This window comes from Pollicipes pollicipes, unplaced genomic scaffold (genome assembly GCF_011947565.3).
Source record: "Pollicipes pollicipes isolate AB1234 unplaced genomic scaffold, Ppol_2.1 Scaffold_4002;HRSCAF=4701_pilon_pilon_pilon, whole genome shotgun sequence".
In the NCBI taxonomy this organism is placed as follows: domain Eukaryota; kingdom Metazoa; phylum Arthropoda; class Thecostraca; order Pollicipedomorpha; family Pollicipedidae; genus Pollicipes; species Pollicipes pollicipes.
Window position 1 is genome coordinate 37,670,787 of NW_023596420.1, and position 15,579 is coordinate 37,686,365.

Sequence of the window (15,579 nt, forward strand, 5' to 3'; positions counted from 1 at the left end):
CTTCAGCTTCATCGGCGCGCCCGTCACGGAGCGCACGGCGAACGTGTCGGCCGAGCGGGCGCCGGCGCCGGCGCCGCCGCCCCGGCCACCGCGGCCGCGGCCCGACGCCGGCTCCGGCTGACGCGTGCGCAGGTTCTCCTGCCGGCCACAGAGTGGAGGGTGAGGTGGACGCCACGTGCGGCCGCAGAGCGAGCGGCGAGAGCCGGCGGGGAACCGCACCATTGACGGAAACACTGAAGCTGGAAGATGCTGGACGATGTGCATAAGCAGGCATTGACAATTGGCCTAGACATCAAATACCTGCACAGGCACAAACGCGACAACAGTGAACAAACAATAACATGATCATGTTACGGTTATTTTGTGGCAATACCAAATTTGCGGCCAAAAGCGCCACGCCTCTCTCACGGTTTCTAGTGTGAGACACAAAAGACAAGCGAACTGCATGTCTCGCGTCTACAACACCCCGACTACCAACCGGACATACTGCGGCTGAGGTTCAGCGCCCCTCCAAACCGAGCCAACACGCCCGGCCGCCAGCAGCGCACCCACCTGGAACTTGCTCCAGGCCTTCATGGCATGCTCCCGGTGGAACTGCTTGAGGTGCTGCAACACCGACTGCGGGTCGCGGAACTTGGACTGGCACACGCGGCACACGTACGCCTCCTTCTTGCCGGCGGCTGCGTCAGACAGCGGCGCGGCAGTCAGGGCGACGCCGGCGAAGCGCACGCGCGATCATGCCGGCAAATACACTTAGCAGCTCTTGTGTCACTCCTTCCACACAGAAATGGGGGACCAATATTTGCAAAATCGATTTTACACAGGCAGATGCTGAGTTCATGAGACCTACAACTTGTCCGGACGATGCACTGCTAGGACTGGCTGGGACTCACCATCCTGCCGTTTCCTGTTCTGGGCGGCGGGCGGCGCCCGGCGGGGCGGCGGCGGCCGCGGCCGGGGGTCGTCCTCATCCGAGCTCGTGTCCTCCAGACGCCGCGGCTGCTGCTCCTGCGGCACACACACAGGTCAGGCCAGGTTAGGTTGGGGTTCAGTGTCCTTAAGTTGACAAGCTGCTGCTTCTGCAGTACAACCACTTGACAGGGCAGGTCATGTCAGGGTTATGTGTCATTAGCCTGGTGGAAAATGCTCGTAGACAAACGTATATCCGCCGCCCCTATTTTTGTCCGTGCAGTGTAAACCGATCTGTTTCAACATACACAACACCACCAAAACATACAACATAACCAAAACACAAGTAACTCCTGCCAACGACGGCCCACGCCAAAGCCTGACCGCGGAGCCCCGGCTGGCCGGCCGCCGACCGACCTTGGGCGTGCGGACGACGAGCGGCGGCACGCGCGGCGGCTCCGCCTGCTCCTCCTCGTCGCACTCGCTTGTCGAGGTCGCGGCGCCGGATGAACGACTGACCGCACAGCCGGCAGCCGTGCAGCTGCTGGCCGTGCACCAGGCCGTAGTGCACGCGCAGCGCCACCTGCGTGCCGCAGCGCGTCTGGCACAGCGCGCACGTGAACCTGAAGGCGGCGGGCGGCGCGTGAGCACGGCGACCGGGGACTTAATGTGGCGCGCACGGACACCACGCCGGGTCCCGGGCGAAAGTCGCTGCTTTGATGCGCTGCAGTCAGGTGACGTGATTTGGCGATGGCGGCACGCACTTCCCGCCCATATCCTGCCACATGCAAGTCTGTGCTCGCAGGCTTCGTGGCAGATGCTTTGGGAACTAGCATGCGCCTTCTCAGCTGAAATACTGCCACCCTGCACAGCATACTGGACAGGATGTGGAAGCTCTAACCGCGACAGCGTTGCACCACACTTTGAGCGGGAGCCGCGCCCACGCGCGGCACACCCCGGCCGTCCGCCGGGCGCCTGCCGCCGCGCGTCCGGGCGGCGCGGCGCACCTGGAGGCCTGCGACTTCTTGCCGCCGGCGCCGCCGCCGCGGCTGCGGTACATGTTGGCCGTGGAGGCGAGCAGATCGAGCCCGCTGGCGGCGCCGTTGGACACCTCGTCGGGCCGGCGCGCCGAACAGCTGCGCAGCGTCTCGCGGCTTGTAGAAGTCGGAACAGGTTAAACGCACTGGGGCGGAGAGCGGGGGAGGTAGCCGAAGGGGGGAAGGGAAGAGGAGGGCACGGGTGGCGAGGCAGAGGAGCGAGGGGGCGGGGTGGTAAACCGAAGCCGGGGGGAGGGGAGGGGGGAGGGGCGGAGGGGGGGCGGGTGGAGAGGAAAAGGGGGCGGGGGGCGGGGGTCGCCGGGGGGGGGGGGGGGGGGGAGGGGGACCGGAGGACGGGGTGGCGCGGCACGAGGGCGGGGGGCGGGGCGGGACTCCGGAAAACGGGGTGGCGCGGGGGCGGGCGGTCACCGCCGCCGGGGAGAGGGGGGGGGGGGGGCGGGACTCCGGAGGACGGGGTGGCGCGGCACCGAGGGGCGGAGCGCTCGGATAGGTCTACTGCAGCGCGCGGGGCTGAATCGTCCGCCATATTCCGAACTATTACCGCCAGGTCTTCTACATACAATCGTCATCCTCACATACCGTCCTCACACCAAGTAACTACATGCACACCATCTATATAACTACGGTCTACACCATCTTCTAACTACATCTACACCACCAACCCACATCTACCTGCGGCCCTACGACCTAGATCAACTAATGCATGCAAATATCAAAAAATATAGACACACTGTGCATTGGTTTCAAAAGTAGGTAAGCCACCACACAAAAAGCAATGAAACCACTCCCACATCACAGCCTGATCATCCCGCTTCTCATTGGCAGTCCCTTCACCGCCGGCGCCGCTCGGCGCACCTGCGAGCCGACGTCGATCTCGATGCTCTTGGTGAGGTCGTCGACGCCAATCTTGGGCGCCCAGTCGGTGACGGGCCGCGGCTCGGGTGCCGGCTCGCCGGCACCGTCCGTCTCCGGCGCGTGCTGCTCCAGCAGGTAGTCCAGGTAGCCGGGCCCGTGGCCGTTGGACAGCCGATCCAGCCGCTTGGCCAGCGGGCTGCGCAAGCTGAACGTGAACTTCTCCATGGCCCCACCGCCCGCCACCTGGAGGCGACGGCGCGAAGGTTTGGAGCGGTGCCGGCGATCCGTAGCGCGGCGACCACTCGCGCCCGCCCTGTCCGGTGTTGGCGACCACTCGCGTCCGCCCTGTCCGGTGTTGGCGACCACTCGCGCCCGCCCTGTCCGGTGTTGGCGACCACTCGCGCCCGCCCTGTCCGGTGTTGGCGACCACTCGCGCCCCGCCCTGTCCGGTGTTGGCGACCACTCGCGCCCGCCCTGACCGGTGCTGGGGTTGGGCAGAGAAACTGTGGTCAGTGGCTGCAGCACACCCTGAGCTGTGGGACTTACTCTGCTATACTCTGCTTTCACTACTGCAATTATACTGTGCTTTACTCTGCTTTACAATTCTGCTATTTACTCTGCTTCACTGGATAGGTTGGATTCCACTGCATGCTCCCACGATTAGCAGCAGAGAGCTGGGGCTTCTCCATAATCAACCAAGCATGTGCATTTGATCTCAATCCTTGAATAAAGGCACTGCTTGCATGGAAGTGCACAGAGCTGTTCCCTGCCATAGTCATGTCAGAGAGATGGAGGGAAATTTGCTGAAAAATCAACAGTGCTCTTTCCAATAGGCAAAATGCATGCCACATTGGAGTTTGTGATCTAAAAGCACAAACCAAAACAAATTTACCACCATCCATCATTCCTGATTCTCAGTTGGCCTTAACCAAACATGACTTCTCAGGCCAGCAACAGCAAACATTGCATGAATATTGTATGTTTGTTGATGATGATTTGGGTTTTAGGGTAGACCGACTGGCCTGGTCATATGGTGCATGTAACACAAACATTCCTAAATTCATCCAGTGGGCCATGCAGGACATAAATATGAATTTATGCTACAAGCAGCCCTGGCCCTTCTGGCACCCCCCCCCCCCAATTTATTGATACTAATCTGTTACCCTATAATCCTGAACCAAGACATGTCACTTGCCCCAGCCTATTTGCCAAGCCTGAGGTGCCTGGATGCCAGGTTAACAGCCACCTGGTTCAATGCTGATGGGCTGATTTTGAGCAGGGGGGGGGGGGACAACAGGCAGTGAGCCCTGGCTGGGGGGGGGGGGTGTAGTATGAAAAAACATCAACATCCCTGCCACCCATGTGGCCAGATATTGGAACACTGATGTAATATGGCAGGTCTTATGGCATCTACCTATTTACAGTGTCCTTGATGGTAAGACTGCATATTCAGGCCAGGTTCAGTACAATTGGTATACAGCTTGATAAAAGCATCAATGTAACTAGGCTGGTACAATGTCACAATACTGGAATTATTCAGTGGACCCTTAGGCTTCAACTTCTTAGATACATGACATTGACGTGTCATCAAACTCATACTACGCACTTGCTTTACAAATATTGGTATGTGTTCCAGGGCAGAAAAAGATGCAAGTGTTGTCTCCTTATGATATCATGTGCAATTATCATCATCCCCTAAATGAATCAAATCAGAACAGACAGCATGCTGGTCAAAATAATTTGGCTCTAAAAAGGGCCAGTGAGATATAGTGAAGGTGCTTGCGGTGCATTTGATTGGTCCAGAAATAAATATATATATAGAAAACAGAAATAAAAGGTGTCACCTTGGTGGTTTGGCTTCTAGATTTGAAGAACAAAACTTGCCCAAAATTGGGATCAGCATGGAAGAGAACATTGAAAATCAGAGAATCACAACATTTTATTTCAGGTGTCAAATATTGAGACAATCATTATTTTGACAATCTGGTACACCACAGTGGTTTTAAACCCAGGTCATGCAAACCACATCAATGCAACTGTAAAACAGGAGCAAAGAAAGGATAAGTAAATACTTCTGCATGAACAAAACCCAGCAGGCCACCTATCTACCACTGTGACATCACATGCATCCTCCAGGTGGCTTTGCTCAGCAACCTTAGTGAAAGACACATGGATATTTTCACACCATTGCACCTTTGCATTGGGGCTCATTGTTGCCCTTCACCCAATCCTCTTACACAAGACTAATCAATCCGGCATCTGGATATCTCTGATATGACAAAATAGATAGGCATACCAGAATACAAGCTGATAGTTCAGTAGTCTGATAGCCAGCCAAGCAGAGTGAGATACATTAGAAAAGAAAATAATCAAGAAGCCTGACACCATGAACTATCACTTATTTGAGCTTGTATAAATTTATGATAAATGTGCTTGGCCACATCAACTTGCTACTCTCTCATTTCCTTGAAAAAATTGACTACATGTGCTGTGTTCAGATCTAATCCCTGTTTGCCTACATATTTACTGTTTACTGAGCCAAATCACAAACATACTGTAATGTTGGACAGATTCTCTGCAGGATGCTCACAAGCTTTGGCTGTGCTGTCACTCAAAGACAATTACTGCACAGAAGACTGCACAGAATAAAAAGAAAATAGGCATGCAAAGTGAGATGTGGTACAAAAAAACACTCATGCTAACAAATGTCTCACATTATGCCAAAATATCAGCATTGGTTTTATTTTGCATGGAAAATTAGACCACAAGGAATATTTCCCAGACTAAAGGCAGACTGGAAAATGCACTCAAGCTCAAACTGCACAATAGCCAAATTATCTTAATGTGTCTAGGATAGCAAGAACCTACTAGAAACAATTTCAAGACCTGCACACTATAATTCCCAAACCTTAAATTTCATGAACACCAACAGCAACTTTCTGAACTAGTCAATGCTTCATAGAAACAGTGACAGGGTAAATTGAAGTAACTATGCTCAAAAGCAATTTTAATGGGAAAAAACTAAATTTAAGCACAATTTGGCCCAGTCTAGGTGAAGTGCACATACACTATAGGTCCAGCACATTAACACTGTATAACAGCATAACACAATGGATATTCTTAGCAGACTGGGCTGCAATATGTGCCAGTAAATAACACCAATAATGTAATGTCACCCACAGTTTCTTGCCCCAGTCTTATGCTGTAAAATGTAAAAGTGACTCCTTCACAGGTCCTGCTTACTACTGACTCTGCATAATAGTGACATCCCAAAAACAACTCCAGTGCATTCACAAATAGCTCCAGGAGCCACAAGTCTGGTGATCGGAGCCAATACTGCAAGGAATTTTTATATGGCTATGGTAGTGCTCCTAAAGCAGTGTTTGCAGCAATGTTAAAACTTCAACATATTTCGCCCACATCTAGTTTTGACAGAAGTGTCTTCTAGAATCAGTGCACCGACCTCACTTCATAGCAGATGAATTCTTTGCAGGATAGGCTACACAGCTATGCTATCCTGAGCTGACAAATGCAAATGAGACAACTGATTCCCATAAATTTTGGTTGCATGAGAGATTGAACCCCTCAGTCCACCATCCCAGAAACAATTAGCTACAGACACCAAGAAGCAATGATGCATCAACATTCGTTAGCAAGGGACAACATACCCTTTTCATGAATGACTGAGTGCATGAGCTGTTCTCAACAAGTTTTTTAGAAATAGTTAACTCACCAGCGTCCGGCCTTAATTACACCAGTCTTCCGCACACACCCATCTACAATCTTCGGCCGCAACAAGCCATCAGCACCAGCGAAATAGTAAACACAACGCACGGGTTGTGCAGTTATATACCATTCATATCTGAAAACGTAAGCAGTCCCGTTGCGTCACCCAACAAACCCACTGCCCGTCCAGCTACCAATTTCGGATGTGCAACATGACAGTGAACTTCGCATTTGTTCATTTTGAATTCAACACAGGAGTATATATCACCTGTGTAAAACTATTTGATATGACGTGTGATTTACAAATACAGAAGTTCTCGCATATTCAGAGAATATTTGACGTCATTGTGACGTAAAATATTTCATAGAATTAAGTCCACCGTACCGGAAGATTTCAGGGCAAAATGGCGGCGTGCAATTGTCTCACGACGAGGCCTTCGATTTTTAGAGTTGAATTCATTATCATGGTATTCCTCACTTCGATGAATCATTAAAAAAATTTTGGCTTTAAAATATTTCAGGGCACATAAAAATACTACATCTATTTTGTCAGAGATAGATTTATTTCAAACACATATTTTCACTCCGTGTTTTTTGAGACATTTGTAAACATATGCGGGCAATAACATTTGGCGCCAAATTCCCTGGGCATCGTGGCGCTTTGGAGTGAGGAGGCCAGCGTTATGCCCGCCTGAAAAGTAAACAACGTGCTGGCGGTTGTGAGTTGTGCGTTTGTTACGTTTTTTAAAGCCTGGCGACACAGTGTAACCGCAAGCCTGCTTAGAGTAAGCAAAAATGCCTCTTTCAGAAGAAATTAATGAAGAGTTCGGGAACTTCTGCATTAATGTCACGAAGGATACGCTCTCCAAATGTAAGAGTAACCTAATCACACTGAAGCTCAGATGAGTCCCTCTGACGTGTTTGCATGCTGTTGCTGCTGTTGTGGTCTGCAATTATGTGGTGGGAAAAACTGGCTGTTGCTGTGGTTTGGATCTCTCTGTTTATTTGTTTATATCATGCATACCCATGCTTACATTGCATCAGATTTGTATTGTGACATTGAGTTTTTTATATTGTGTTCACATTTTGTTCATATTTTGTATATATTGTGTTTATATTGTGTTCATATGGTCTGCAGAGATGACATACCCAGTTAAGGTCTTCACAGTTGTGCTTGTGTATGAGTCCTCAAAGAATATTCAAGCTGTCTAAATATTATGCAGTTACCTGGCTGGCTAATTGGTCAGTTCTTTGGGTGGCAGGCCTGGGCTAGCTGACGCCATTGTTAGACTGTGATGCATTGCAGTTGCACCTCATTTATGTATGTTCTGGCTGTTCATAGAAATTCTGAAGCAGCCCCCTGTCTGCCCAACAGGTGTCTCTCTCTGCAAGGAACACCACCTGTCTGCAGAGGACCTAGTGTATGGCTGGGTGGCCTACTCATCAGAGCATGGTCGTCCAGCTCTCACTGATGCCCGGCTGGAGGTCATGGTTCGCTCCAAGCTGAGTGGCAAGTCCAAGAGCCAGGCTGATCCCCTCCAGTCCAGCTCCATCAAGATCTACACCAAGGACACCATAGATCAGGCGTATCCTTTCAGGCATGTTCAGGGATGAGAGTCATTTGCAAAACTTACAAGTGGCAGCTGTGATGCAGTCATTGGAGGCAGATAACCATAGGGACATCATGTTTTTTTTAGGTTGGGTTGTTCTAGTCTTCACAGACTGATGCATCTACAAATAGCTTCAAAGTGCTATGTTACTGCATGTATTGTTTGTTATGATTAGATGATAACAGACCTTTAGTATACCAGTGGTTAGTAGTAAAGAAGTATACCAAGTATACCACATGGTGTATCCATATTTTGGTGAATTATGATTATTCTCCTAGATTTAGTCCCAACTGTTTTTAAGGTTTTAATTGGATGGATTTCTGGGACAAGAGTTCAACCAAGCAGTGGTTGTAGAAAACCTGGCACCATCATCAAAGTATGAGATCCAATTTCAATGGTAGAATGTATGGTGAACATTAAACATACCTCTGTTCTGGCGGCCTACCCTTCTGACCTCATCGGACCTTAAGCGGCCACTGCCACCAGCCACGTGTCATCCCAGTTAGGTCAGGTGCTTAGCGCTCAAGTTTCATGCAGTATTAGATGGAATGTGTCTACTCCAGTTTTGTGTCGCTTTTAACAGCTGATTTCGACTTCGGTCTTGCCCGTCCTGTCCGTCCTACCATCCCTGCATGCCACACAAGTTTTCGTGGCTGCCTCGCACACCTGGGTAAAGAGTCGGCCTGTCATTTCGTGAGCAGTCGACACATGTCGCCGACCGATTATTTTTTGTCCGTAATGCTGTTGACGTACTTACACGTCAGAGTAGGACGGTAGACCCCCGAGGAAAAATATTCCAGCCTTGAAGATGACTCCTCGTCCCAAGCATGCCCCAAAACCTTAATGATATTGTATAATCTCAAGCATTCCTATCCTAGTAGATGCCAAAAGAGTTTGGGTTGTGCAAACACGCTGTGCGCTAGCTTTGGCTTTGGCCTTGTGATGCTGAAGTACTTGGTTGGGCTCTGGCTTTGGCTCTCAAGGGTTGAAACCAGAGACTGCGGCTTGGGATTCTCGTGTACAAATTTCGAAACCTCGGCATTCGAATTCGGTTCCGTGCTTTAGAATTATGGAGCCACTGGTTTCGGATTCAGCTTCTAAGTTCCAAGTTTTCAAGGTGCCGGCCGCGTCCTCGACGTCGGCTTCATGTCATTGTTTTGGATTCGGCTTTGACCCTAATGCCAGAAGCCTACGTTCTAATATTTGGTGCTCACCTATATTTTAACGGTGTTTGGATGCTAGATGACCGTGCAGTCACGCGGCCTCAAGCCGTAATGATCAAATAACCAAGGGATATACAAGATAAATGAAATGTTTACGTATGATGTTGGTTTGCTTTTTTTGCGTGGCGGCCCAATATCTTGTCCACATCTGTGCCCCGGATGTATTCTGCCCACACCGGCGTTTGTGAGCCACCACCGTTGGTGGTGGTGGTGGTGGTTGGTGCACACCACTGCACTGGCACACTGCACCGCATTAACGACGACGGACATCTGTCCATTGCGGCGAAGCCAGTACCGGGAGAAACCGGCCCGCTGGCCCGGATCGGGCGGTCGGGGCCCGTGCGTGCTGCGCCGCGGCACGATCCCAGACCCGGGGCACGCCTCCGGATGTGAGGAGATCGAGGCGCGGCGTGGGGCGTTCGTTGGAGAGGTAGATGGAGGATTGGTGTGAGGAGTGAACGGTGCTTTGGGTAGATGTTGTTTATTCGTTTTACTCGGATAGGCCTACGCTGTTTTGCAGAATGACCTACTCGTCTTCCTCCTCCCCCTCCCCCCTCCCCCCGATGTCATAGTTGTTTCTCATGGTATTTCGGTGCAATTTATCCGTCCAATTTGTCATACCATGGGTATGTCGATCGAATCTGCCTATTCACGGAAAATGCGTTCGGCCACCGCCGATGATCCAAGGATGCCGGTGAGACCGTGGCGAGTCAGCTGTGCGTCATCCGCGTGCGACGGTGACCAGAGAGCGCGCCGCTGTTGTGGCCGGGACGCGTCTCTGCGCGAGCGGTCCGCACAGGGGTGACCGGCGGTGTCCGTGCTGCACCGCGCCGCGCTCGTCCCGGGTCGTCCTGCGCTCCCCTCGCTCGTCCCTGCTCGTCCTGTGCTCGCCACGTGCTCGTCGCGAGATCGCCCCGCACTCGCCTCGGCTCGTCGTGCGCTTGCTCCGGCTCGTTCTGTGCTCGTCATTTGCCCGTCCCGGCTCGTTCCGCGCTCGGCACGCGCTCGCCCGGCGCTCGTCCTGCGCTCACCCCGCGTTCGCCTGGCGTTCGTCCCGGGCCGGCCCGCGTTCGTCCCGCACTCGTCCTGGCCCGGTCCGGCTTGGTGGTCGCTCGCCACCAAGCGGCTCGTTATTTGTTGCGGCTCCGGCCGGCTACGGAGCTGCCTGGTGCGTGCCGGCGGTGGCAGTAGAAGCAAACCGAGTTTCGACGGTAGCTGAACTCAGTTTGTTACAAACGGAAAACTGAGTTTCAGAAGCTGAGCTAGTGTTGGCTATGCGAACACTGGTGGCTTGTGCTAGATCCTGCTGATCCGAAGCTAGCTTCCTCACGCCGCGCTGTTTTTCTGGTCGCAACCACCTGCTGTCAGACGGCCTTTTTCACCTTCACCAGCTGCTGTGAGAGCGGCTTGGCCAGTCTGCGGTTAGAACGGATGGGAGACTTTGTCTCGGTCTCATTAAGGTGGTCGCCGACTCCCTGTCTTCGTTAAGACTGCCGATGGTACAAGACCACTGCGCGGTTGAAGGCACTCTCTGCGTGCAAGATGGAAAGTCGTGAGGCATTGAAACTGGGCTTACTGCTGACTTCAGCCTGTTCGCCCGTACAAGGGGGATTCGTCGGTTCTCTAGTGATCACCGATTGCTGCCCCAAGTGTTCAATGTCAGTACCGACCACGCTGGTCGCTCTGCTGAGCAGAGACCGCGCCGGTCGCTCGGTCGAGCAAAGACCGCGCCGTTCGCTCGGTCGATGGTGGGATGCTTCAGCTGCAGCATCAGGACCGCGCGTGTGACCACGGGGACTCCGCGACCGCCGAACGCTGATCTCGCCGCGCGGACGTCCCGCAGATGTCGCCGTCGCCGTTCTCGAGCCGCTCGCAGCCCGCGCCGCGTCGGCCCGGCTGGCGCCTGATGCGCCGATGCAGGGAACGCCGGTGACAACTCCTGTGATAGATCAGCAGACGTCCGTGCGGAGCATTAGGGGCTGCTCGGGCCCGCGTCAACCTTCCGGATGTTGGTGTACGGCGGCACGACTGGAGGGGGACGGGGGGGGGGGGGGCACGCTTCGCCGCTCCGAGTGCGTGCCACGCCCGCCGGTCAGACCGGCTGACTGCGTAACGGCCAGCCCCGCTGATGCGTCAGCAAATCGACGTGTGGCGTAAGTGTGGGCTTTGTGTTGTCTCCGTATCGCCCTCGATGCATGCCTCGGTTCGCCGCGCGGTGTGGCGTGACGGATATCATGAGGCCGTAAAGAGCAAGCTGCACACCGGCCGCGCGCGACGGCGACCGGAAAGCGCGCCGCTGTTGTCGCGGCCTGGGCACGCCTCTGCGCGGACGTCCGGGCGAGCGTACCGCAGGGGCCAGCGGCGATGTCTGCGCCGCGCTCGGCCCTGCCTGTCGACCGCCCGAGACTGAGGGCAGGGGCCAGCGGCGATGTCTGCGCCGCGCTCGGCCCTGCCTGTCGACCGCCCGAGACTGAGAGTGTCGCTGTATGCTTTGGGTCGGTCCCCAGCTGCCGGCGGCACCCATCTGCGGGTGGCAGCGCCTCGTACGGGATCGGGCCGCGGCGGTGGCTGGTCTGGACGTGCTGGCATGCTGGCTGTCCACGTAGCCAACGTATTTGTTCACTTCCGTGATTCAGGGTGTCTGGTTCAATCTGAAGGGGTCTCAACAGTCGTGTTTTAGAGTGCTGGGACACAAAATGAAAACTAGTTTTTGTTCCTTGAAGGCGCCAGATAATAGACCAGGTAGCACTAACAAAGCACAACATGCGTAGAGAGGAAGTTGTTCAAGTCGTGCTACCCTGAACGTCCGCGGGTAGCAGCGACGTTATGGGAGCGATTGTGTGGCATGTGCAAGTTAAACCTAAGTGCTGGAGTTAGGAGCACGGTCACCGCCAATTTCAGCACGTTGAGTGCCAATGTTGCAAGGAATCAAATCGTTGTAATCGCAGTTTCAGGAATCCAATGTCACGTATGCCAAAGCTATGCTGATTTTAGGTGTATGCTATAAATAACTTGAGCTCGCGGCATTCGGATTTTTTTTGTTGTTGAAAAGTTGGGCTGGTGTCTCACAAAACCGGTGTGGTCTGGGAGATCAATGCAGGTCGTCTCCCCGCGCTCGGCAGCTGCAGACGCCAATCGCAAGATGAACAGGAAGTGTGGGTCATGATGAATTTCGAAAAGTGCGCTCGTGTTCAGGGCGCCGTCTCGGAGGTGCTTTGCTAGATTGATGACTATGAAATCAATTTTCAAATGCTCAACTACCTTTATAGACATATCTGATAAATGAATCTTTTGAGAAATGTTGATATGCATGTTACAACTTTTGTTAACTTTACATGTGGATGCGCTTGCAATTTTATAGCATCCCCTTCCTACCAAATATTACATTTTGTGGTACTCATTAAACATACTCTAATGAAACCCCAGGACTAGCTGCATATAATAATAGCACTGGCCAGTGTCACTGCAGCACCGTCAAGGTATAATGAAGATATTAATTCGAATGATTTTCGAGTCCAAATCAGGCTGTCAGCGCTTCGCAAGCTGCATTTTCATCGCATCACATTTCTTGCGAGGTGCTTCGAGTATTCTTCTCCCTCGACCGTTTCGTCGAACACTGTTGGATCTATTACGCAAAGCTCTGCGCATTTGGAACCACCTTATCGTGAGCCGTGGCCCTCCTGCGCCGGACCGGTCGGCGGGTCCGGATACCACTCGCAGCATTCCGCGGCTCCCTTTCCCTGGGCACCAGTTCGGGAGATAGTGCCGGTGCGACTGGCCTCGCCCTTCGCCGGCCTTTCTCACAGTCGCCGTCGCGATCGCTCGGCTGGACGGCACCTGTGATCCCGATCCGCTAGGCTCTTGTTGACGCAGGCCAGCGCACGCTACTTGCTAAGCCTCTGAAGGAGCGGGGAAGGTGTAGGAGGTTGTGTGCTGTGGACTGATCATGAACTGTGAGACAGGACATGGACTGGACTGTGAGACAGGACAAGGACCGGACTGTGAGACAGGACATGGACTGGACTGTGAGACAGGACATGGACTGGGCTGTGAGACAGGACATGGACTGGACTCTGAGACAGGACATGGACTGGACTCTGAGACAGGACATGGAGTGGACTCTGAGACAGGACATGGACTGGACTCTGAGACAGGACATGGAGTGGACTCTGAGACAGGACATGGACTGGACTCTGAGACAGGACATGGACTGGGCTGTGAGACAGGACATGGAGTGGACTCTGAGGACAGGACATGGACGTGCTTTGAGACAGGACATGGACTGATCGGAGTCAGGGACATGGACTGGACTCTTGAGACAGGAACAGGAGCTGGACTCTGAGGACAGGGACAGTGGACTGGACTCTGAGACATGGACTGGACCTATGGACTGGACTCTGAGACAGGGACATGGACTGGAACTCTGAGGACAGGACATGGACTGGACTCTGAGACAGGGACACTGGACTGGACTCTGAGACAGGACATGGACTGGACTCTAAGACAGGGACTAGGACGGGACTCTGAGAACAGGACATGGACTGGACTCTGAGACAGGACACAGGACTGGACCTGGACATACATGACTGGACTCTGAGACAGGACATGGACTGGACTCTGAGACAGGACATGGACTGGACTCTGAGACAGGGACATTTTTGAGAGGGTTGCCACGGCGAGGCTCTGACTTGGAAAGCGAACATCATCGGAGAACCTGGGGGATCCGGAGACGAGTGGCGTCCGGGATCCGGACTCCTCCTTGCTTTGCCTATTGGATCCATGCCGTATTCTCATGCCCGTGGCTGGCTGCGCTGCCGGCAGGCCTCCAGCATTGATAGCGACAGTGGCGGTTGCTCGGTTCGAGGTGCCGAGGCGACAGGCGTGGCTGGGTCCGCCGTGACCCATGCGGCCGTCACATCACGTGGTCTCGCCGTTGGCTGGGCCGGTTGACTCTCAGGGGCGACCTTGAATGGTCACGGGACTTGTGCTGCCATGAGGGAGACGGTGACGCGATGTTTTCGACCGGGGACGATACAGTATTTAAATAATCAGCATTTATGTATTCTGTATTTAGTATTCATGTATACAGCATGTCATCCAACCGGTCTACGTGGTGGTCTAAGCCCATGGTGTTAGGCTTCTGGTCGACAGTACTACTGGCCCACTACCCTTATTATTTTGACGCATTTAACTGAATTGTGATTCAGCTAACCAAGATGGCGTGTTTGAGCTGGTGCAATGCCGCCTTTGCTTGGGAACTGTTATTTGTTACGGGTGTCTTCAGCGTGGAGCAGTTGGACAGTTCACGTCACCAGTCCACAGGCCTACACTGTCAGCACCGGCGGTGAGAGAGCACCTGGTCTGCGGCAATGTCCACGCATTCGATTCCGTCCTCTTGTCACCGCTGTGCAGTACCGTCACGTTTTCGCTTCCGTGCCCGTCGATCATTGGCTGGAAATCAGATGCGACTAAATGCGCGAACCTGACTCATAGGGTGATAGAGCACCCAACAACAGTATTGCACATCACACCGGATCGTTAAATCATCTCTGATTCAGTTCATTTCGAGTCATTTGATGTGGGGAGGTTGGGAGAGTGCGACCTTCATACGAATTCCTGAATTCGGCGCTCGGCGGTTTGGAGCATTTTCTCTAAGAGGATAAAAGGCCTCAATGTATGTCTCATTCTCCTGCGACGCGCAAAACACAGCTGGAAAACCTGTAATGCGGCTCATTCGTACTAACCCCACTGCTAACCGCTCCTGACGCAATACAATCCGTATTTTGCAACTTGCGCCCTTTTCGCCACTTTTTCTCGTCAGGTTGCGAACACCGAACGGACGCCTGGGATCTGTCGTGCGAAGGTCAGATTGCTCCCGTTGCAGCCGCATAGCGCCAGTGCGTGCACTTTCTCTTGAATCCCACGCAGTGTACTCCTCTCCCGTTCTTTGTGGCGGGCGTCCGTTCCGCTCCGTCGTTTTCACGGCGCGTGTCGCCGACGGCGGCGGCGGTGGCGGCAGCTGACGAGCGACGCAAATCAGGGCGTTGGCTGCTGCTCGGCCGTCGCGCCGAAGCTGCCGCGCGCGAGGCGATGTTCGAACAGGGACTTGGGCTGGATAGAGGAGGTTGGGCTGGTGCTGGTCCTCTGACAGGCCGGTTCTTTGGGCAGGTGGGATATGGGATCTAGGGCCTAGTTTTT

The 15,579-nt window shown here is 53.5% G+C and overlaps 1 protein-coding gene across 1 annotated transcript in view; it reads left to right on the forward strand.

The window, feature by feature from the left end:
- Window positions 1-7,192: 7,192 nt before the first annotated feature.
- LOC119093682 (DNA polymerase alpha subunit B) overlaps window positions 7,193-15,579 on the forward strand; it is a 73,812-nt gene continuing 65,425 nt past the window's right edge. Inside the window, exons 1-2 of the mRNA XM_037216682.1 lie at window positions 7,193-7,419; window positions 7,924-8,134. Of these exons, the coding sequence (XP_037072577.1) occupies window positions 7,344-7,419; window positions 7,924-8,134 (287 nt within the window). The 5' untranslated portion in view covers window positions 7,193-7,343. The remainder of the gene's footprint in view (window positions 7,420-7,923; window positions 8,135-15,579) is intronic.